This window comes from Phaethon aethereus (genome assembly GCF_964289735.1).
Source record: "Phaethon aethereus genome assembly, chromosome: 2".
NCBI lineage: Eukaryota > Metazoa > Chordata > Aves > Phaethontiformes > Phaethontidae > Phaethon > Phaethon aethereus.
This window is the reverse complement of record NC_138582.1, coordinates 107,988,373-108,010,401: the sequence shown is the minus strand read 5'-3', so window position 1 is coordinate 108,010,401 and position 22,029 is coordinate 107,988,373. Positions and strand designations below refer to the sequence as shown.

At 41.4% G+C, this 22,029-nt stretch overlaps 1 protein-coding gene across 1 annotated transcript in view; it reads left to right on the top strand.

Moving 5' to 3' along the window:
- Window positions 1-22,029, top strand: part of ADCY1 (adenylate cyclase 1) — a gene marked incomplete at its 3' end in the record, with an annotated part of 176,574 nt that overhangs the window by 42,090 nt on the left and 112,455 nt on the right. Inside the window, exon 2 of the mRNA XM_082015514.1 lies at window positions 6,027-6,176. Coding sequence (XP_081871640.1) covers window positions 6,027-6,176 — 150 coding nt within the window. The remainder of the gene's footprint in view (window positions 1-6,026; window positions 6,177-22,029) is intronic.

Here is a 22,029-nt window from a genome sequence, read left to right as displayed (position 1 = left end):
TACGGAATTGTGAGTTCCTTTCAGAAATTCACTAAGAAAGGCACAACAACACAGAATCTCAAAATAGGAGCCTGAAATTAGTGTAATAGATCATGTCACACACCTGAGTGAGAGTATTGATGGGCAGGCAGTTGACACTCTGGGACTTGAGCAAAACAAATATTTGGTATCTTATGTAATCACAGACATCTTTATCAGAATTATTTTCAGCTGCAGTACTACATAAGGTTTAGGATTCAAAATTTATCATTCAATCAGCCCTGGTTCTTATATTCCATTATAATTCTCTGCTACTTAATCTCAGATTCTTCTGGCACCAGATAAACAGCCAACAGTGTATAACGTGAGAGGGAGATGCTCTAACTGTACTCCTAATGCAAGTTTCCAAGTTAAAAGGACATGTCTTTCTGAGAAACATGCAACAAATGAACTTTTTTAACACTGGGGAGTTCAATGGCTGTCAATGACTCTACTTTTGTAGTGCACATTTTTTAGAAAGTTTTATGACGTATTGTAAACGGTGGTTATAAACTGTGTCTTGTACTTTGGTCAAACAAGTATGCAAACAGAGGGAGAGACACAGAAGGGATTTCTGCAATTGCACATTGAACATGTACACTTCAAAAAAAAAGGCTGTAGTTAATGGACATAGCATCCTAGATATCCTAAAAATCTGTTTTCACTTGTATGGTTATAGACACACCAATGCTACTGTCTTTTCCTCAAGTGATATCTGCCCTCATTCAACACATTATCACTGAAATAACTAGTTACTAATGCCCTCTTAGAGTATGCTGTAGATTGAGGAGGGTTGCAAATGAACACAGAAACCATGGAGAATAGCACAGAAAACAATATTTTCTTACTAATTGGCATAAAGCAGTTAGGACAAAAACTAACTAAAATAAGAGAGGGACATTTATTCAAAATGGGCATACATTTATTTAATCTGGAGAAGATTTCTTTGGCTGCTTTCTCTGGTAGGAAGGTGTGCTTTTTGGGATGCAGTCAGGAACTAAGGAGAAGTTCTTTGATCCTGTGTTATGCCACTTCAGCAAACAGAGGCACCAGAAGTTGTAATTAAGTGTTCTCAAAAAGTTGCAAAGTGAGCTGATTAAGTGAATTATTAAACTTAACAAAACCATGTCAGGATCGAGAAGCAATTGTGCATTTTCTTTTATGCAATCTTGTGCTGCAAATAAAGCACTGCTCTAATAGTAACATTTTTCATAAGAGAAAAAGAGAAACTTTTGTTTAAACTTGTAAAAGGTCTTGTTCATGATATCAACAATTTTCATAATCAGCACAGTCTTGCCTTGCTTTTCAAGAGTTTTAATGGTGGAAAAGAGGCATGCCTCACAACAGATGTTCATATTTTACAATAATGCATTTCATTGCCATATCTCAAGAATTTTGACAGAATGAGTAAATGTTACATGGTCTGCATAACAGGAACAACAACAGATATTACCTGCAGTGAAATTTAATTAACAAAGAAAACTGGAAGTACGATTCAGGCCCTCCATACCTCTTGTCTTAATCAGGTATCTGAGGGTTAAGACATACACAAACTGCATTGGTCTTGCTTTTTCTGCAAATTTCAGCCTTCACCTGGAAATGCTGGCCACATTTCCTACATATTCCGCTCCTCCATTTCATGGGATACCATGAGAACTCATGCTGCTGAGAATAAATCGAATATTGATATTAGCCACTAAATTATACTCTTTGGAGTGACAACTATTGAAATCCCTTCTCAGTCCCATTCACACCACAAGCCCAGCTTTTAGAAAGCACAGTGGAGTTCTGAGGGAGTCTCCTGAATTTTTCTTCTCTGGTAATTTATATTTCTCATTTAGTCTACTTCAGTTGGGTATTTCAATATCCATCCACATGGATGCCACTTCGTAAAAAAGTCTTTGAGTGGTCCAGAAGTCATTTATACCTTTGTGAAAGAGCCATATTTTTCTATGAGGCAATTTTTTGAGACAAACAGAAAGCTACTCCACAATGAAAACCTTAGGTTTGAACCATCTATTATGCAACTGTTTACCTGATAGAAGAATTAGTCTGCTGAGTACGCAGAGTCTTCTCAAAAGGTTAATAATAACATGTAGAAGAATTTTTCACCAATTGTTTGAGAGAGAGCAAGTGTATGCATGAATGCACACATGAGGATTCTTACTTTGAAAGAGAAAGAAGTAGAGAATAAAGCCTATCTGGAATAGAAAGAAAAGTTTCAAGAGACTCTTCAAAGAGTCTCTCAACTAATATCAAGCTTCACTCAAGAAGTGGGAGATCATTCTGGGGATAAAAAAGGAGATCTTTAATTGAACTCTTCAAGCCCTATATATGTGTGTGCATGTTACATGCTTCTTAACTCCAGAATTATTTTCTCACTCCTTGAGTGAGTACTGTATTGCACAATTTGACTTCCCTACCAAAACTAACTTGAGACCCAAAAAAGTCAATGGAGAAAAAAACAGGAGACAGAAATTTGGTTGAAATACCTGCTGGAGATGCCAGTCCCTCTTCACTGACTAGGCAGCCCACAAGAACTATCTCTCTGTGTTGGAAGTCTGCCTTTTGTAACACCCTCTAGAGCCAGCACAAGGAACCATGCCAGAGTTCATCCAGTGATAGAAAGTGTACAATAATAAGGGTTAGACAAGCCTAAAGCTCAGGATGCTAGTACTGAAGTGCAACAGATATGCAGAATGCGCAATATATATAAAAAAAATATTTAAAAAAGACTTTCATGACCCTGATGCCCTCTTTTTTATTCTAGATGACCTGTAGTCTCATTATGCAATGAGAGAATAACATTGTTTGAAAGAGGCTTCAGCAAAAGATATCTTTGAGTCACTTTGTGTTGCATTAAGTAAACTCTTTCTTTGGTAATTCTGTAAATAGAAGGTGATGGTGAAAGCTGAAGAGCACTCTTTTTGCTACTAAGCAGTACTATAGTGAATAATGTAGGAATTATTTAAAATTAAATTCCCTGATATTTCAGCAACTCTGGGTGCCTCAGTAGCTCTTCAAAGGTGCTTAGTTTTAACAGCAAGTCTCTCAATATGTATGTATGTTATGGCACATAATGTAAGTTATATATGTATGTATGTGTGTATATATAGAGGTATATATTTACATATTATAATGAAAGGGACCAGGAAATGGCATGCGTTTCGGAAACCTAGAGAGAGAGATGTATGCAGCTTGCAGTTGGGGAAAAAATAGTAATTAAACAGAAAACGGGTTGTGGAGGGAAGGAACTCTTACCTCAGGAGACAATCTGCCCTACTTTCTTTTCTCACATTTTGAAATCTATGAATCTTTTACTTGCTTTATCACTTTTCCTAATTCCCTGCAGGCCACAGCTGACAGCTAAGCCTCTGTTTTATCTTAAACTGTTCAAAGCATGTCAGAAAATGACATACCTCGCGGAGTCTGAAAGTGGCTGCGTGATTTCAGGAACCCACCTACTGGTTACCCCCAGTCCAGGTGATCGACATTGCTTGGGTGAAATTGTAACAATAGTCCCAGAAGAGCTGGCAGATTGTTACAATACATGGCCTTTCACTGCTTCCAGTTGAAGACAAGAAACTGAGTTGACTCTTTTTTTTATTCTCTCTAGAAATAATTATTTATATCTTTGGCCACTCTGATACCAGCGCATAAAGATAGTATTAGTTTTTCACCCTGTGTTATTAACAGCTGTTTTGCATCCGGACAGGGTCAAGCAGTTGCACTCTCTTGACTGTTTATTCTGTGGGCTCTCTCTACTGCCTTTGAATACGGCCTTTACAAATGCTTTCTATTTTTATTCCATTGCACTTCTAAGAATTAGCTTTAAATTACACTGTTGTTACTACACTTCAGCATGATAAAATGCAGGGATAAGGTGAGTACGGCCACATTCAAATCTCTAAAAATAGAATTCCACTAGAATTTCTAGTGTCATTTCATTTTAGTAGGCTTTAACTTGTGCTGAAAATTTATATACCTCACACAGTTCTCTGTGATGAAGAAAGATAAAGCAGGATAAGAATTGCAGATTGTTTATGCTCAGCCTGTGTCATGAAATTATATGCTTGTGTACTGCTTATCATCTTCAAAGTTTTACCATCTGTATTACCATCTCTGAGAACTGACATGTAAGTAACATATATGAGATTCTTAGGTTGAAATTCCTCTGACTGATGACACCTGAACCAGCATTTTGCAGTTCTCAGGAGCAAGCCGTAACACCATTCTTCATTGGTGTTAGCTCTTGTGTGATAACTGTTTCTTTTTGGATACCTGAGGAAAAAAAACCCTAGCATTAGGCTAGGCACAGGTCCCTTTGTTGTCACAGGGTATCTTTTGATTTTGCACTGGTGAGAATATCTGCAGGGAAGTTGTTGTTGATGTCCTGCTAACTAGTAACAACCAGGTATGAAGGTAAAAGTTAGAGAACTTTTGAGTCTATGAACATCTGGAGAACACACCCAGAATTAATCTTTCAATTCTCCCCACTACACTGAGATCATAGGAGATGGAGATGTATACTGCCACTAGTTTGTAGTGTGAAACATTCCCCAAAGGCTCTTGAAATCAGCAGGTAGTTTCTGGATGTCATTTTGAGTCTTTGCTTGCCGTATTTGCTGAATTCAAACCTTCAACCCTAGTCCTGTTAGTCAGTAAGCATTCTCTACAATGATGTCAGTGGTTTTATTTTTTTTTTAATTTGATTGTGTTGTTGGCACAGCTGGACTCACTATGCAGTGCAAACAAGAGCAGTGGTCTCCTCTGCAATTTACACTCATGCAACAGTAGAGATGTATTAGCTTGAAAGGTATACCTTGAATTGAGAAATAGATGTCAGTTACATGGTCTTTATGAACTATTTTAGTTGCATAGGAATTTAACATGAACTGTGTTACTTGCTCTTTCTTTGCTCTTATTATACAGAATCTTGGCCAATTTATGTGCCAGCTGATTTCTGAAATTTTGGAATTTCTGAGTCCCATCAATCCTTACCATGATGCTGCAGTAGTAACTAGAGTAAATATGGAGAATGAGACTGAAAAGATATTGGGTAAACAGGCCTTATTGCCTCCTTTCTAAACACACACTGCATTGCACTGCAGAATTTACCATCTAAAGACATGTTTCAGACATCAGACATGTGGTGAGAAACTTGCACAGGATTGTCTTAGGGAGGTTGTATGCAAGCCACTGTTGAGTTATTTAGATTAGTTAACTATCACATATTGTAAAAACATTAAAAAGAAACCAAACAGAAGGGCAATTGGGTCATTTATGTGTCCTTCATCAAAGCACTGTTCATAGAAGTAATTCCAAGGTAATCCATTGTTCCTGCTTATAGCATTGTGGTGGGGCTTAGTTTGTGCCAAGGGGCATCATTTTAAAGCACTCAGAACCTTCTGAGAGGTCTGCTGCAGCATAGCATCAACAATATTTTGGAATATTTCTCAAAAAATACAGTATGGTCGCTAACAGTATAGATATGGGAAGAGAAGCAGATTTTCCAAGTGCAAACTGCACAATAGGAAAGCTTTGATTTAGTCATAGATTTTGTCAGTGCTTTGCTTCTCAACTATAAAAAAAGGGACAATAATATCCCTACTTTATGAAAGCAGAGGAAAGTAATTTCGGTCTTCCAGGCATCTCACAATTGAACAAATGAGGAAGATACTGCTCTCCTTGTTAGATGGACAGATCTGCCAATGGGCTGATGGAAGAACCGATGCTGAATGAAAGTGATAAGCTACAGCTCATTGTAAGAGAAATGACTTCAGCAGATGCAAAGTTCTGTATTATGCAGTATTGCTGGCCAGGACTTATGGTATCTGCTATAACTGGGTCACTGCAGTTGGGTTGTGGGAAGGGGTATCAGTGACATTGCTAGAGAGGCAGATTTTGTAAAGATGGTGCTTTTTTTTTTTTTAATTTTGCTGAGTAGAAATGTAAAATAAAAATCTGTATTTTAAAATATTAATTTATTTTTCTTTCTTTCTTTACAGCTTGTGGCCAATGCAATCCTTTTTGTCAGTGTAAATTTGTATGGGGTCTTTGTGAGGATTTTGACAGAAAGGGCTCAGAGGAAGGCGTTCCTTCAGGCCAGGAACTGCATTGAGGACAGGCTGAGGCTGGAGGATGAAAATGAAAAACAGGTCAGTTTCTAAGCCTTATTTCTTTTTCTCTGTTTCTTCTGAGATGACTGTGGATATGTGAACCACAGGTCAGGACACTGTTGCTGAATGCATGGTAGGGTGTGTGTGCGTTTCCATTGTGAAGGAAGGGTGTTGCTTCCCCCCACCTGCTTCATCTCTTCCTCCCCAATGCATGCACAGTCTTTGCTGTTCATCTGCAGTGCACACAGAAGGTGCAGGCTGACCCCATGGCTATTGTCAGCTCCAGCACCAGAGAGGATGTATTTTAGGGCTGAGGCAAAGCTAACATACTATTGCAATTTAAGATCCTGGGTTTTTTTCTGCATGGATATTTTTGGGTGGGTGTTAGATATGCTGTAAATACTTCTCTTCTGGCTGTGTGTGCTATAACCTGTTCATGTTCATGACACCTATAAACAGAAGTCTACATTTTGGGGAGAAAGGGCTGCACTGATATACATGAGTAACTGTGATAACAATCTACTCCTTTTCTCAAAAGGATGACTTATTTAATGCAATTTTATCAATCAATCTTCCAAGCAGATTTGGACACAATGGGAAAAACCACTATATTGTGGAGCTTGCTGTTGTTACTCACAGGTCTGAATCTTAAACCAATTACAATCTGTTCATCTGTAAGGTTTGGACTAGATTTTTCTTTCTGTCTAGGTGATAATACAGGGCCACATTGGAATACGTAGATATAATTCCATTGACCTCTGTGGAATGATGGTAACTTATGCCAATAAAGCACTTAAGTGGTGTTCAAACCTTGCTCTACAAGATGTTGGGATCCTCAAAGCTCGTGTACCTCACACACATTTTTACTTCCCTTCACTTACAGTTTCCCTAGCAAGTCTATTCCTATGTGTGAAATAACGCAGGTCCTTAAGTATTTTGTTATTAATTGAGTGAATGCATTTTTATGACCTGAACATACTCTGCTATTGCAGAGTATGTAGATGTCTTCTTTGAACAATTGCATATTTTTGCTAGCTATGTAAAAATGTTATTAGGATCAAAGCCTTTAGGTTTGATTCTGGTCTTCTGCAAAGCTGCAGATTTTTAAAGGTATAAATGTGCCACAAGTGAATTTTCATGACATTTAGGCAATCCTGCCACTTGTGCCTTTGAAAACCTGCTTCTGGGATCCAGCATGAAAATAATACTGATTTTTGTGTTTCTTTAGTTAGCACATTAGCAATCTGTCTTATTTTATATTTTATCCATGCATACAGAAACACAAGAAAGCAAAAACATTACACATAAGTACCATTATTGTTGATAGTGTAACTAGATAATCCACCAAATGTTTTTCCAATGCAGTATGCAGGTCAGTGAAGGGAACAGACTTTTCTCCTACATTTGTGAAATTAACTTTATGCAACACGATATAAAACTCAAAACAGTGGTGAAATATGCTAACTAGCTGTCAAAAGTACCACCAAAATACTTTTTGTGGTTGTTCTCACCACTACATTATAGTACCTCTAAAGCCAGGATGAGAATTAAGACATGGTTACAGTTAAAAAACTATTCTGCAATTGCTGTGGCATAATGTAGCCCAAGTTACCAGCTGGCAATACTCAAGAGTGTTTGAGAGGAAAAGAGATGTTGCTGACCTAGTTCAGTTTTTGTGATCATTCCTGTATTTTTGTTCTCTGAAGTACCAACATCACACGTTAAAAAGGACTAAATTTTTTCATCAGACTTTCTTGTCTCATTCAAATGCTCTGACCTAAATACCGTAGCTCTTTTACATTGAGAATTGTAATCCAAAATGCTGAAAACTTTCCCTCATATTTCTGTGCAACTCTCTAATGGTAAAGGAAAGAACATGCTCTTCGCTTTCGAACATACACAGCTTTCTAGAGTTAAAGTGTAGACTGTGTGAGACAGATACCACAGATGAAACTGTGAGATTTCTTCCTTTGTGTCCTACTTACAATGATTCTCCTCACATGGGATGCATTTGTAGTAATAGTCCCGCATGATAATTTTGATAAATCTATTTTTATGAGCAAGAACAAAGATCTCATGTTGTAGAATTTTCGGAGTCATCATGCAGGAGTTTACATGTAGGCTTTGAAAGTGTTGCTGGGGAGAAGGGGAGCAGACAGACTCTGTTAATTTTAAAATTCAGTTTAATGTTCACCCTGTTATCTGTTCTCTGTGGTCACAACAAATAACGGGCCTCGACGGTGTCATCATCCATTTGTTATACTGCTGAATGTTAGACTACAATTCCAGAGTAACACCAGAAACGAAGGCCAAGAACCAAGAAGGTTTTAGACCATGAGTGAATAATTCTAATCATTCACTTGGGGATAAGCTGATTCTCTCATTGTCTATAAACCTCAGCAGCAAGACCACCCTCTGCAGAGCAAGCAGTTAAGAATACATATTGTGAGGTGGGTCCTGTTCCCTGAAACTGCGCTTGTTCTGTTTCTGCTCAGTCAGAGCACCTGAGCACTTACCCTTTACTCCCACTGCACCATCTGTCTGTGTCCACTTCATCAATTCCAGATCTTCCTTTGCCCATACAGCAAGCAAGGCATTGTCACCCTGCTCCCTGGAGGACTTCCAGTGTTAGATGTCCCTACCGATCCTGAGAGCAGCCTCAAGGCAGTGCTTCACCCCTTCCCAAGTGAGCAAGAAAGGAGCAAGCAGGGATGGGGAGTGGAGATCCCCATTGTTCAGCCTAGAGAAAGAAGTTATCTGATGCTGTTTGAGGCTGCTTGCCATCTTATTCAGAGGGGAAACCAGTAAGAAAGTTCTGTCTCACCATGTATTAATTCCCAGCATGGTGGCTCCTGAAATTGTGCGGTGCTCCAAGGATGTGGTAGCATTGTAATACTGAGGCCATGTTAATTTGAAGTGCAACTGTACCACTGTGTTTAAAGGCCTGTAGATTCTCACTTTCCATTTTTCTAGTCTCTCTTTCAGCATGTGTATGGTTTTGTCCTCCCCACAGTTTTGTGATGGCAAATTTCACTCTAATTACACACTCTGTGAAACAGAACTTCCTTTTATTTGTCATAGACTTGTTGTGTGATGACTTGATTGGGTGCCCTCCAGCTCTTGTTTTATGATAAATTATGAGTAATCATTCTAGAGTAATCTTTTCCATGCCACTCACAACACTGTAGACTTCTCTCATAACCCTGCTCATCTCCTTCCAAGCTGAAGAATTGTAGCCTGTTTAGTCTCCTGATGTATGGAAGCTATTTCCTACCCCCATCTTGCCAACTTTGTAACAAATCTTACTCACATTCCCCCCACCCCCAACACTAAGAATCATAGAATGCTTTAGGTTGGAAAAGACCTTTAAGATCATTGAGTCCAACCGTTAAATCAGCACTGCCAAATCCACCACTAAACCATGTCCCTAAAACAACACATTTACATTTCTTTTAAATACCTCCAGGGATGGTGACTCAACCACTTCCCTCCGCAGACTGTTCCAATGCTTGACAACGCTTTTGGTGAAGAAATTTTTCCTAACATCCAGTCTAGACCTCCCCCGGCACAACTGGAGGCCATTTCCTCTTGTCCTATTGCTTGGTACTTGGGAGAAGAGACCAACACCCACCACACCACAACCGCTTTTCAGGTAGTTGTAGAGGGTGATAAGGTCTCCCCTCAGCCTTCTTTTCTCCAGGATAAACAACCCCAGGTCCCTCAGCCACTCCTCATAAGACTTGTGGTCTAGACCCTTCACCAGCTTTGTTGCCCTCCTTTGGACACACTTTAGCATCTCAATGTCCTTCTTGTAGTGAGGGGCCCAAAATAGAACACAGTATTCAAAGTGTGACCTCACCAGAGCCAAGTATGGCAGTCTTGATCACTTCCCTACTCCTGCTGGCCACACTATTTCTGATACAGGCCAGGATGCTGTTGGCCTTCTTGGCCCCCTGGGCACACTGCCAGCTCATATTCAGCTGGCTGTTCAACCAATACCTTCAGGTCCTTACCTACCAGGCAGCTTTCCAGCAACTCTTCCACAGGCCTAGAGGGTTGTTGTGACCCAAGTGCCGGCCCTGGCACTTGGCCTTGCTGAAGTTCATAGAGTTGTCCTTGGCTCATCAATCCAGCCTGTCCAGATCCCTCTGTAGAACCTTTCTTCCCTCAAGGAGATCAACACTCCAGCCCAACTTGGTGTCATGTGCAAACTTACTGAGGGTGCACTCACTCCCCTTGTCCAGATAATTGATAAAGATATTAGACAGAACTGGCCCCAATACTGAGCCCTGAAGCTAGCTTAATTCTCTTTATGCAATGCTGAACTGTGCATACGAATGTCTGCGTGTATATGTGTATGCATTCCAAGTGTCTGCTGCATTTTAAGGCAATATTTTTAACATTGTGTACAGTAACTGGGACATCACTGAGTTAAAGATCTGATTAATAGCTATTCATGGAAAATGAAATCGTGTCAGGAAAAGATACAAGTCTCAGTGCAGAATACTTGAATTGCTGCTTAGGGCCTTTTGGGTTCAAATTCCCTGCTGGCTTCAGTTCCACCTTCAAAACAATTTAATCTAGATATTACATATTTTGGAGATGTGTACCTTTGGGAAAAAAGATGACACCTGTAGCAACCCTCCAATGGATTTTTCCGTTATGTTTAATTTCAAGCATTTATGAAAAAAGAAAAAAAAATACAACATTATATTTGAATAAAGCAAACCATGTTGGACTTTCATTTTGGTAATGGATAACAGGTTGCTGGGTCTTTTTTCTTCCAATTCAGCAACCAAACTGAAGGATTCGTTATTTGCACAGCCTCAGGCAGAAGTAATTTCTAAGGTGTCTTACAGCATGCTTATCAATGCATAATCAGGGTCTCCTCATGTTTCTCATACTTTTTATTGTCAGAATTTTGTATCTTTTTTCACTGCAGTGCAGAAGAAAATGTGACATTTATCATTAAAACACAGGCCCTATTTCCATAATCATTCATGCTGTCTCCGTGCATCTGCAAATCACACTGCAGCAAAAATTTCATCTGGATCATATGTGGGCACAAAAACATGTTCTTATCAAATTATCTAGTGTGTAATCCTGATTTTAAACAAATTGCAGAGCAAGATATGATACCTGATCCTCTGCAGATTGTAGTCAGTGTAATCTTTGAAAAACATAGGTGGACTAACTAATTTTAGATGACAGGATGAGCCTGTACCACATTAGCACTCTGTTAAGTTACAGAGGCTTAAGATTTAATTTATTGTGTCATCAAACCACAACCTTACACAGGAAAGTCTACCTTCAAAAATCTATTTCTTCTTTTGTAGGATTAGGGAAAAGAGAGAATAAGGAGTGTTACAAATTCAGGTTCTTAATTTGAACTGCTGGACTTCATGCCCACTTCATACAGTCTGGCCAGCAATGCCTTTTAGACAAATAGCAGCAGCAGAGATGGGAACTTGTTCTGCTCTCTGCTTTGTTTGCCACCTTTTGCTTAGATCCTTACACAGACCTGAGAAAACTATTGGCTACCTTTAACCTGCTATGTGGCACCCGCTGGTCTGTCTTCCACCTTTCTCAGGTAAAAGGAGTCGTGAAGAGGTACATTTCTCTCTCCCACAGAGCAATAATTGCCAAGATTTCCATCGACTAGCATCTGTTAGTCCCCAGTCCTGCAATAGTCGTGCATCTGTCTATCCTTAATACAGCAAATAATAAATCTGAGGGCTACTCAGATTAAATGCAAACCTTCAGGTAGAAGGCTTCAGCTTCGACCTGAAGCCATTAGGAACTGCTTGTTACCCCTTGCAAGGCAGGGTATAGCAAGGAAATAAATGTGTTCCAATTTTACAGCTCTATTGCACCTCTTTTTATGCAGAATAAACATCTCGTGTGAATGTGGTTAGTGCCAGAAGCTGCATTGTTTGATGTACCATTGGGATTCTTCTTACCTAACTTTGGCCAAGTAAGAGTGAGGCCTGTAATCTAACCTTTTAACCTACTAACAGTAATCCTTAGGAATAATAGACATATACAAGGATAATTCATCCTTCCTACCCTGAACACCTTGCTGATGGTGAGATGAGGTTTTATCCTGGGAGTGGTTACAGGGGGACACTTAAGCTTAGGGCTACACAGCTGTATGGTAAGACAGAGAGATGCCTTACAATTGGACTTGAAATGTCAAAGTGTAGAAACTCAGTAATACACAAGAAAAAAAAAAAGAAGTTATAAATCAGACAAAGTACATATATTTTAATTGCAGTGTAACTGTATTACTCTACCCACATGACTTTAATTTTCAAAATGTAACATATGTTATTATAGAAAAATATAGAAAAGCCTTTAAAAAGTCACACTTAACAACAGCAGGCCAGATCAGTACTATAACATTTTGGTTTAACTTTATTTCAGCCCCTGAAATCTTCCTGATGTTAGTAAGTATGTTGATGAAATCAATTATCAGCCATTTCACTTTTTGACACAAGGTTTGATCAGATTTCTGAACAGGCAACTGAACAGATTTCTAAAGAAGAAAATAGGGCATATGAACTGTGCTTTCTACTATAAGTCTATGCAGTCACTACATTCAATCTAAGAAGGGGATGTCATGGGCTCCTGTTGCAGTTTGTTTTTTCTCATAGATGTATGTATGACATATAGTATGCCATCTACATTAAGCTTTTATATGTTGTAATGGATGCTGGCTTACATTGAATAGACAAACATAAATAGATTAAGTCAAAAAACAGTAGTTGTATCATTCTAAAACCTGTTGATACTTTGGCTGTTAGGAGTTTTGAAACAAATATTGGGAAATTTCTAATATATCCTGCTTCAAACAACTATCAATTAAATATGCTGATGATGTTTGACTCTGTGAATTTTTCAGTTTACTTATAAGCTCCATGTATTTTCCATTGGAGGGAATGGAGGAGGAGCAAATAAGACCACACAAGCGTGTGATGAGATTATTAAAAATACACTACCATACAGTTTTCAAGAGATAACATTTGTGTGGATAATAGTTCCTAAAGCAAATTATCATAGGTAAGAACACTGGCATAGAGCATCAGATCATTAAGTTAAATAGTAAGACAAGTACTTCAAAAGTACTTTCTTATGGCTGATTTCTAAATTTAGAGCAATATCGATGACAGCAGTGCTGTGTGGACACTCAAGCAATGTTTTTACATGTTTTAGTAGGATGCCACAGTATAAAATACTGCAACCTCAGGAGGGTTTCCTGATGTTCTTCCCTCAGCAGTAGGAATTCATAGGGAGATTTAAAATATCATTAGGAAAGTTCTCATACATATATTTGTACTGTTGACCACAGAATTGTTTTCACTTCTAGAAATGTCTTAACTATAACAAAAAGCAAGCTAATACTTCAACAAAAGCTTGACACAACTTGTCCTGTGCCACTCTTCAAACTCAAGATGGTTCCACCATTGACCAGCTGCTCTGCCACATAGGTGCTCCACATTACAGCAGCTGGCCTAGCCACATGTGCAGTTTGCCAAATGGCTCCTGAGTTGCTATGTTACTGCTTAAGTACAGATTATCTCCATGAATAGGATACTGAGCTGGGCGCTTTGCTTTCATTCCACTGTGTGAAAGTGTATGTTGTTTGTACACACTACTCTCATAGACATTATTCCTGTTCTTTTTAGCCAACCTTCTGTGAAGGAGAAGAGCTAGACCACACCCCATTAACTGGCAAAAAAAAAAAAAAATTCTAAGGTTTGGGGTTTTTTTCAGATTTGTCATTCTAGAGCGAACTTCCATCTGTCACGTAATTTAAATTCTTTCCAAGGTTTCTGTTCCCTATCACCTCTTCAATATAAACGGATTTCATTTGGAGTTTAGCTTCCCTTCAGGAACATTTGATTAGGAATTTCCTAGTTTGACAAGGTAATAATGAACTAAATCTGAGTCACACTTGTTATTTTAAGTGAGTGAATACAGCTTTCTTAACATGTTTGTGGTTGGTCCTTGTTTTCCCTCTTTGGAAGGCAATGAGAATTTCTGCTGATGGGTTAGGCTCTGTGAAGACAAAAGGAGGACAAGTACCAAAGGACAAAGGCTTTTAGATTTTTCTAACCTAGATTAGAAAAATTCTAGATTTTTCAAAGCAACATCTTAATCTCTGGAGATTTTGGCACCTATTCCATATTACTGGTTTGAGCTGTGATTTGCTTTCATATTGCTGTACTAAAGGCACCTGTGGTTTTTGTAAAAGGAAGTGCTAACTGCTTACCACTTATGTCTTGCTTAGGTTCTAAAATTATTACTTTTGACCTGAGATTCCTGTTTTTTTAAAATCTGTAGTCTTCTTACACCCACTACCGAGCTCAGTTCTATCACTAGTAATCAAAAAGTTTATCTTTACTGAAGAGTTCCTGCTTATTCCACCACTGGCAAAAATCTGTAATAAGAAAGGACATGTACTGATATTGAGTGGCTACTGCAACTCTAAATGTATGCTGTATCAGACAACAGCTAGGTTGTGAAGCACCAGTACTAGTGCAGCAGTGTGTCCTTAATGTTCCTCTGATTCTTAACCTGTTCTGGACCCTCAACTGCAGAGTGTGTCTGCTCCAAGAGCAAGATGTCTACGGCCTTTCTCCCTCTGCTTCCCTACACTGGCCCCATTTCTCAACAAGGTGGCAGAGCAGACCGCAGCAGGTTTGCCACATATCTATGTGGAGCTGGTGGAGATATCTGGGATTTGGAGAAGGAGTGTGCTGAGGGAGGATGTTATATCTCATGGGGCAGAGGAAAAGCAGAATGCCACGGTCCCAGCACTATCTCATGCTGTAACATGTAGCACGTTCTTTGAGAAAAATCCCACTAGCTGGGGACTGAAGGATTAATGAAGGCAGAAGAGGGGGGATGTGACTACCTTGCTGAAGGTTGAGCTGTGTGATTTTCACTTCGTGAGGAATACATACATACCTAGACCAGGTATTTACTGTTATATTGGTGGAACAAAGCAGACATGTTTGTGGACTGAAAGGAGGTGAACCTGTAACTGTAGAGGAAACATAGTGCAGCAGGGGTAAGCCAATCTGCTGGGTAAGCTCTGTCTGCTCTTTCATTTTTACTGGAAGGGGGTAGTGTTGGTGAAGCTGATGCTGCTTGTGATGTCATCTTCCTAGCATCTTCAGAAGAAAAAGAGAGATACAATGACAGGATTGTTGTCCCATTCCTGTTCATGATAGAACACAGTGCTCTGTTGTGCTTCAGCCTCTAGGAAACCTGAGCTCACATATGTCTCTGCTGCAGGCCTGCCTAGGAATTGCATTAGCCCTTCGGAGTTCCTTCTGATCATGACATTGGCAGATGATTGGTACTCCTTCTGATCATTTTTAAGGCCCCTCTTTATTTGAATCAGAAAATCCTTTTTATAACAAATTTTTTTTTAACTTTTGCTTTAAGTGTGTCTTTTTTGTTTTTCACATATATACTCGACACATATGCATACCCTCAGTGCTCCTTATGAGGGAATCATTTCACTGAAAGATGAAACCTGGCCTGCCTGACTCTGCAAGAGAATGGGCAAAATGTTTTGTTTCCACGTAGGAAGATTTAGAACAGTATCTTCAGTGGCTGTTCTGTACCAAAGAAAGTTCATCTTCATTGATATACCCTCAAGAAGCCACTTATTAAAATCTTACTGAAGCTTCATAGATAGAAACAAGGACATTTATTAAACTAACGTAATAAATAAGAAAAAAATTTGAAAACTCCAATTTGACTTTTTATTGGTTTTCCTAGCAGATATTTTCAGGTATACCATAGTGGTATCTTCCTATACCCACTAACCTTCCCTAAATGTTTGCATGATTGGTAACATATCTTTGCTGATCCATCTTTTGAACAGAACAGTAGACTAAAATAAGCAGTTTGTGTTGAGACTATATGCTTTACGTCCTAACTCCAGTTCCTCAAAAGAAGAACATCTAGTTGGAGTTTATTTGAAATGTGTGTTTTAAGGATATGATTCCATAATTGCTGATCATTCCGTCACTGGTGGTTGTATCCAGGGAAGTTTTCAGACCTCTCTTCTCCTTCCGCAGGTTCATTGCAGAAAGGCAAAGACTTTTGCTATTGCTTTGTTTTTTCCCCGCCTTGTCTTGTTTTTCTCCATCTGTTTCTGCCTGCACTGAGCAGAAAAGACAAATAATGCAGTGTTCCACACCTAGTCTGAAGGGGTCATGCTGAAGAGTTATTTGCTGCTGGATGCAAGTGTCATGACCAGAAAGGAGCCATTTAGGATGACCTCCCTCCCTGTGGGACCAAAGACCAAGTTTGTGATCCCCCTGGACTGAATAATGTGAAACGACACCAGCCAACCAATTCAACAATTTAATAATACAAAATGCAAGGCATGAGGCTACATGAATGACTAGACAATTCAACTAAACAAACAAGTCCCGTGCAACACGTCTTTTACAATTCGACAAAGAGAGGAGAAGAAAGAGAAAGAGAAAAAGAGAGAGGGAGAGCGAGAGCAAGAGCGAGAGCAAGACAGGGAAGATACCACCACCTGTGGATCCAGCAGCATCCTGTTGGTCCTCTTGATGTTCCTTGGTGGTGGGTGTGTCCCCCTTCGCTTCTGACAGTACCATTTTTATACAGTCCAAGTCCCACAATCTCCGCCCGGTTCCAAGAAACTTCATGCATATGCAACAGGCAACGGCATGTCTGCAGGCTTTGGTGTCCACATGACGATCATGTGGTGTCTCTTCTCACTGTGCCTGCACCGTAGCTCTGCTCTATAGGATCCAGTGTCTTGTTCTTTCTTGTAGTTTTTCGAGCCTTTGTACCAAGAAATGCGTGGTTTCCTTAGTACCACAAAATGTTTAGGACAAAGACCGCATGTTGGTCCACCACACCACCCCGTGGCTTAAACATTGATTGGTACTGTCTAACACAGTCGTTGTCAAGCCTCATCGACGGGGGTGATACGAAGATAAGATTAGAAGGGACAGAAAAATAAAAGGTAGAAATGACAATACATGCATATGGTAGCTACAACTATTTAACTGAATCACAGAATCACTGAGGTTGGAAAGGACCTTCAAAATCATCAAGTCCAACCATTAACCCAACACCACCATGTCCCCTAAACCATGTCCTGAAGCACCACATCCACACATTTTTTGAATACTTCCAGAGATGATGACTCCAGCACCTCTTTGGGCAGCATGTTCCAATGCTTGACCACTGGCTCGGTGAAGAAATTTTGCCTAATGTCCAGTCTAAACCTCCCCTGGTGCAACTTGAGGCCATTTCCTTTCATGCTATCACTAGTTAGTCGGGAGAAGAGATCAACACCCACGTCGCCACAGCCCCATTTCAGGTAGTTGTAGAGAGTGATAAAGTCTCCCCTCAGCCTCCTCTTCTCCAGACTAAACAACCCCAGTTCCCTCAGCCGCTCCTCATAAGACTTGTGCTCCAGACCCCTCACCAGCTTCGTTGCCCTTCTCTGGACACGCTCAAGCACCTCAGCATCCTTCTTGTAGTGAGGGGCCCAAAACTGAATACAGTATTCAAGGTGCGGCCTCACCAGTGCCAAGTACAGAGGTACAATCACTCCCCTACTCCTGCTGGCCACACTATTGCTGATACAGGCCAGGATGCTATTGGCCTTCTTCACCACCTGGGTGCACTGCCACCTCATATTCAGCCAGCTGTCAACCAGTGCTCCCAGGTCCCTTTCTGCCGGGCAGCTCTCCAGCCACTCCTCCCCAAGCCTGTAGAGTTGCATGGGGTTGTTGTGACCGAAGTACAGGACCCGGCACTTGGCTTTATTAAACCTCATACAGTTGACCTCAGCCCAGCAATCCAGCCTGTTCAGATCCCTCTGCAGAGCCCTCCTACCTTTCAGCAGCTCAACACTCCCGCCCAGCTTGGTGTCATCTGCAAACTTACTGAGGGAGCACTCGATCCCCTCATCCAGATCCATAAAGATATTGAACAAGACCAGCCTCAGAACTGAGCCCCGGGGAACACCGCTTGTGACTGGCCACCAGCTGGATTTAACGCCATTCACCATAACTCTCTAGGCTCGGCCATCCGGCCAGTTCTTTACCCAGCAAAGAGTAAACCTGTCTAAGCCACAAGCCACCAGTTTCTCCAGGAGAATACTGTGGGACACGCTGTCAAAGGCTTTACTAACATCCAGACAGACAACATCCACAGTCTTTCCCTCATCCACTAGGCGGGTCACCTGGTCATAGAAGGAAATCAAGTTGGTCAAGTAGGACCTGCCTTTCATGAACCCATGCTGGCTGGGCCTGATCCCTTGGTTGTCCTTCATATGCCCTGTGAGCACTCTCAAGATGTACTGCTCCATGATCTTCCCTTGTATGGAGGTCAGGCTGACAGGCCTGTAGTTCCCAGGATCCTCCTTCTGGCCTTTCTTGTAGATGACTGTCACATCGGCAAGCCTCCAGTCATCTGGGACCTCCCCTGTTAGCCAGGACTGCTGATAAATGATGGAGAGTGGCTTGGCAAACTCCTCCGCCAGCTCCCTCAGTACTCTTGGGTGGATCCCATCAGGCCCCATAGACTTGTGGGTGTCCAGGTGGCTTAACAGGTCCTTAGCTGCTTCCTCGTGGATTATGGGCAGGTTATTGTCCTCTCCATCCCCATCTTCCAGTTCAGGGGGCTGAATACCCTGTGGATACCTGGACTGGCTATTAGAGACTGAGGCAAAGAAGGCATTAAATACCTCAACCTTGTCCTCAGCCTTGGAGACCATGTTCCTCCCCACATCCAGTAAGGGATGTTGTTAATATATTTGTAGAAGCATTTTTTATTATCCTTTACGACTGTGGCCAGACTGAGCTCTAGCTGGGCTTTTGCCTTTCTAATTTTGTCCCTGCTTGACCTAACGAGATCCTTGTACTCTTTGTGAGTTGCCTGCCCCTTCTTCCAGAGATGATAAACTCTCCTCTTTTCCCTGAGTCCCAGCAAAATCTCCCTGTTCAGCCAGGCCGATCACCTTCCCTGCCAGCTCTTCTTACGGCACATGGGGACCACCTGCTCCTGCGCCTTTAAGATTTCCTTCTTGAAGACTGTCCAGCCTTCCTGGACCCCTTTGTCCTTCAGGACTGTCTCCCAAGGGACTCTCTCAACCGTGACCTGAACAGGCCAAAGTTTGCCCTCCAGAAGTCCATGGTAGCAGTTTTGCTGACCCCTCTCCTTACTTTGCTCACAACTGAGAATTCTATCACGTCGTGGTCGCTAAGCCCAAGACGGCCTCTGACCACCACATCTCCCACCAGTACTTCTCTGTTTGTAAACCACAGGTCAAGCATGGCACTTCCCCTGGTGGGCTCACTTACCAGCTGTGTCAGGAAGTTATCCTCCACACACTCCAGGAACCTCCCAGATTGTTTCCTCTCTGCCGTGTTATACTTCCAGCAGATGTCCGGTAGATTGAAGTCCCCTACAAGAACAAGGGCCAGCGAATGCGAGACTTCTGCCAGTTGCTTATAGGATGTCTCATCTGCCTCTTCATCCTGGTTGGATGGTCTGTAACAGACTCCCAGCAGGATAACTGTATCGTTGGCCTTCCCCCTCATCCTTACCCATAAGCACGCAACTTGGTCTTCACAATCATCAATTTCTATACAACCAAAACACTCCCTAACATACAGAGCCACTCCGCCGCTTCTACTTCCTTGCCTATCCCTTCGGAAGAGCTTATAGCCATCCATTGCAGCACTCCAGTCATGAGAAGCATCCCACCATGTTTCTGTGATGGCAACTACATCATAGCCGTCCTGCTGCACAATGGCTTCCAGCTCCTCCTGTTTGGTACTGATGCTACGTGCATTGCTGTAGATGCACTTGAGCTGGGCTATCGATTTCACCCCCAACTCCGGCATGCCACCCCTAGGCTCATCTCTAGTGAGCCTGGTTTTATCCCCTTCCCCCTTCAAACCTAGTTTAAAGCCCTCTCAATGAGGCCTGCCAACTCGTAAGCAAGAATCCTTTTGCCCCTTGGAGGCAGTTGCACTCCATCTGCTGTGAGGAGGCCCGGTGCCATGTAAACTGCCCCGTGGTCAAAAAACCCAAAATTCTGATGACGGCACCAGCCCCTGAGCCATGTGTTGGTCAGGTGTGCTTTCCTGTTCCTTTCAGTGTTCTTCCCTTTAACTGAAGGGATTGATGAAAACACTACCTGTGCTCCTGCTCCATCGACCAGTTGTCCCAGTGCTCTCAAATCCTTTTTGATTGCCTTTGGGCTTCTTAATGCAACCTCATCGTTGCCAACCTATAGGACCAAGAGCGGCTAGTAATCAGTGGGCCGAACCACACCAGGGAGTCTCCTGGTGATATTTCTCACCCGGGCCCCAGGGAGGCAGCAGACTTCCCTGTGGGTTGGGTCCGGTTGGCGTATTGGGCCCTCTGCACCCCTCAGAAGGGAGTCGCGTACGACAATTACCCTCCTTTTTTTTTTTTTTTCTTTTGTTATGAACTGGTTCATAACATCTTTTTCTAACTATAACATATATAAATCTAACAGATTTTACAAAACCGAAACATGTCCCAGGCCGAGTTTCAGAACCTGTTTATGGATCAGGGGGATTAGAAAAAACAGGTGATTGTCCACAATGGTATTCATAAGGTAAACACACATATATCAAAAGAATAATTACAGCAATAGTTAACAAAATTAACGTCCCAAAATAAAGTGTCACGATTATGTATATTTCGGCCATTTTGTCCTCTCCTCTTGCGATTCTTCTAGCAGTGCAGTTCACAGATGGTGTCTTTGTCATGATGGGACAGTATCTTTTTTGCGTTGGTCTTGGGTTTCCAGCGATACAAAGCCGGTCATTGTTGTTGGTTGCGGCCCTCATGGTCAGTGTAGAGGCTGATGGCCACGCTACCCTGGCGTGCCAGAGTTGGGGTCTGCATACACAGCAAGAAGAATGGATTTCCACGCCTCCAGCCCAGAGTGCATGTGTGGTTTGGGCCTGGGTACTCTCGTCATGGATTTTTCCTGCCTGCCAGTTTTGTTGTTTAAATTCCAATACAAATTACCGATAATATTTGCTATATTCACCTTCCACCACCCCATGAGTCCATCTGATCTTAAATAGCTATTTCAGAATTAGGGACATCGATTAAGCCTTCCTCGTCTTACTGTAAGGGGGTGTAGTTAGTTAGCTGGACCATTTGTATGTTAACAACTTTCATTATAGTTGACTTCATACAAGATATTGCTACACCTATGATAATTACAATTACAATAAACATCATTACATATTGAATCAAACTTTGCATCCAACCAGTGACACCAAATCCAAACCGGCTAAATACCTTTGAAAGCCAGCTAATGCTCATTGATTCTTGGAGCTCACGGGTGTCCTTCCCTACTTGTCATATCTTCTCTAGTTGGACATTAAGGTCCAGTGTAACATTAGGGGTATGAACACAACAATCAGTATTCAAAAGATTCAAATAACCACAAAGACCATTTTGGCACACCAACATTAAGTCTAGTGCCATGCGGTTTTGAAGAGCCATTTTCGATGTAGCTTGCAATTGCCAATTAAGCAGCTGTTTACTGGTTTCAGTAGCATTAGCTAGTTTTTCTACTTGATAAGCTAACTTACTTAACCATAATTGCATCCGCACGGTAGCACTCCCAAATCCCCAGAATCCTTCCATTCCCCAGGCTATGCAAATTGTGGTCCCTGGGTCTTGCCACCCCTCTACCTCTCTGTCCAGTATCACTTTTGCCCGCTTCATGCGTGTTATCCAGTGAGGTCAAATAGGGGTTTGCTTCCATATGGGACATAATGTCGGGAGACCCAAGGTAAGTTGGAGTTCGAGTAGTCCTGCCCATAGAGAA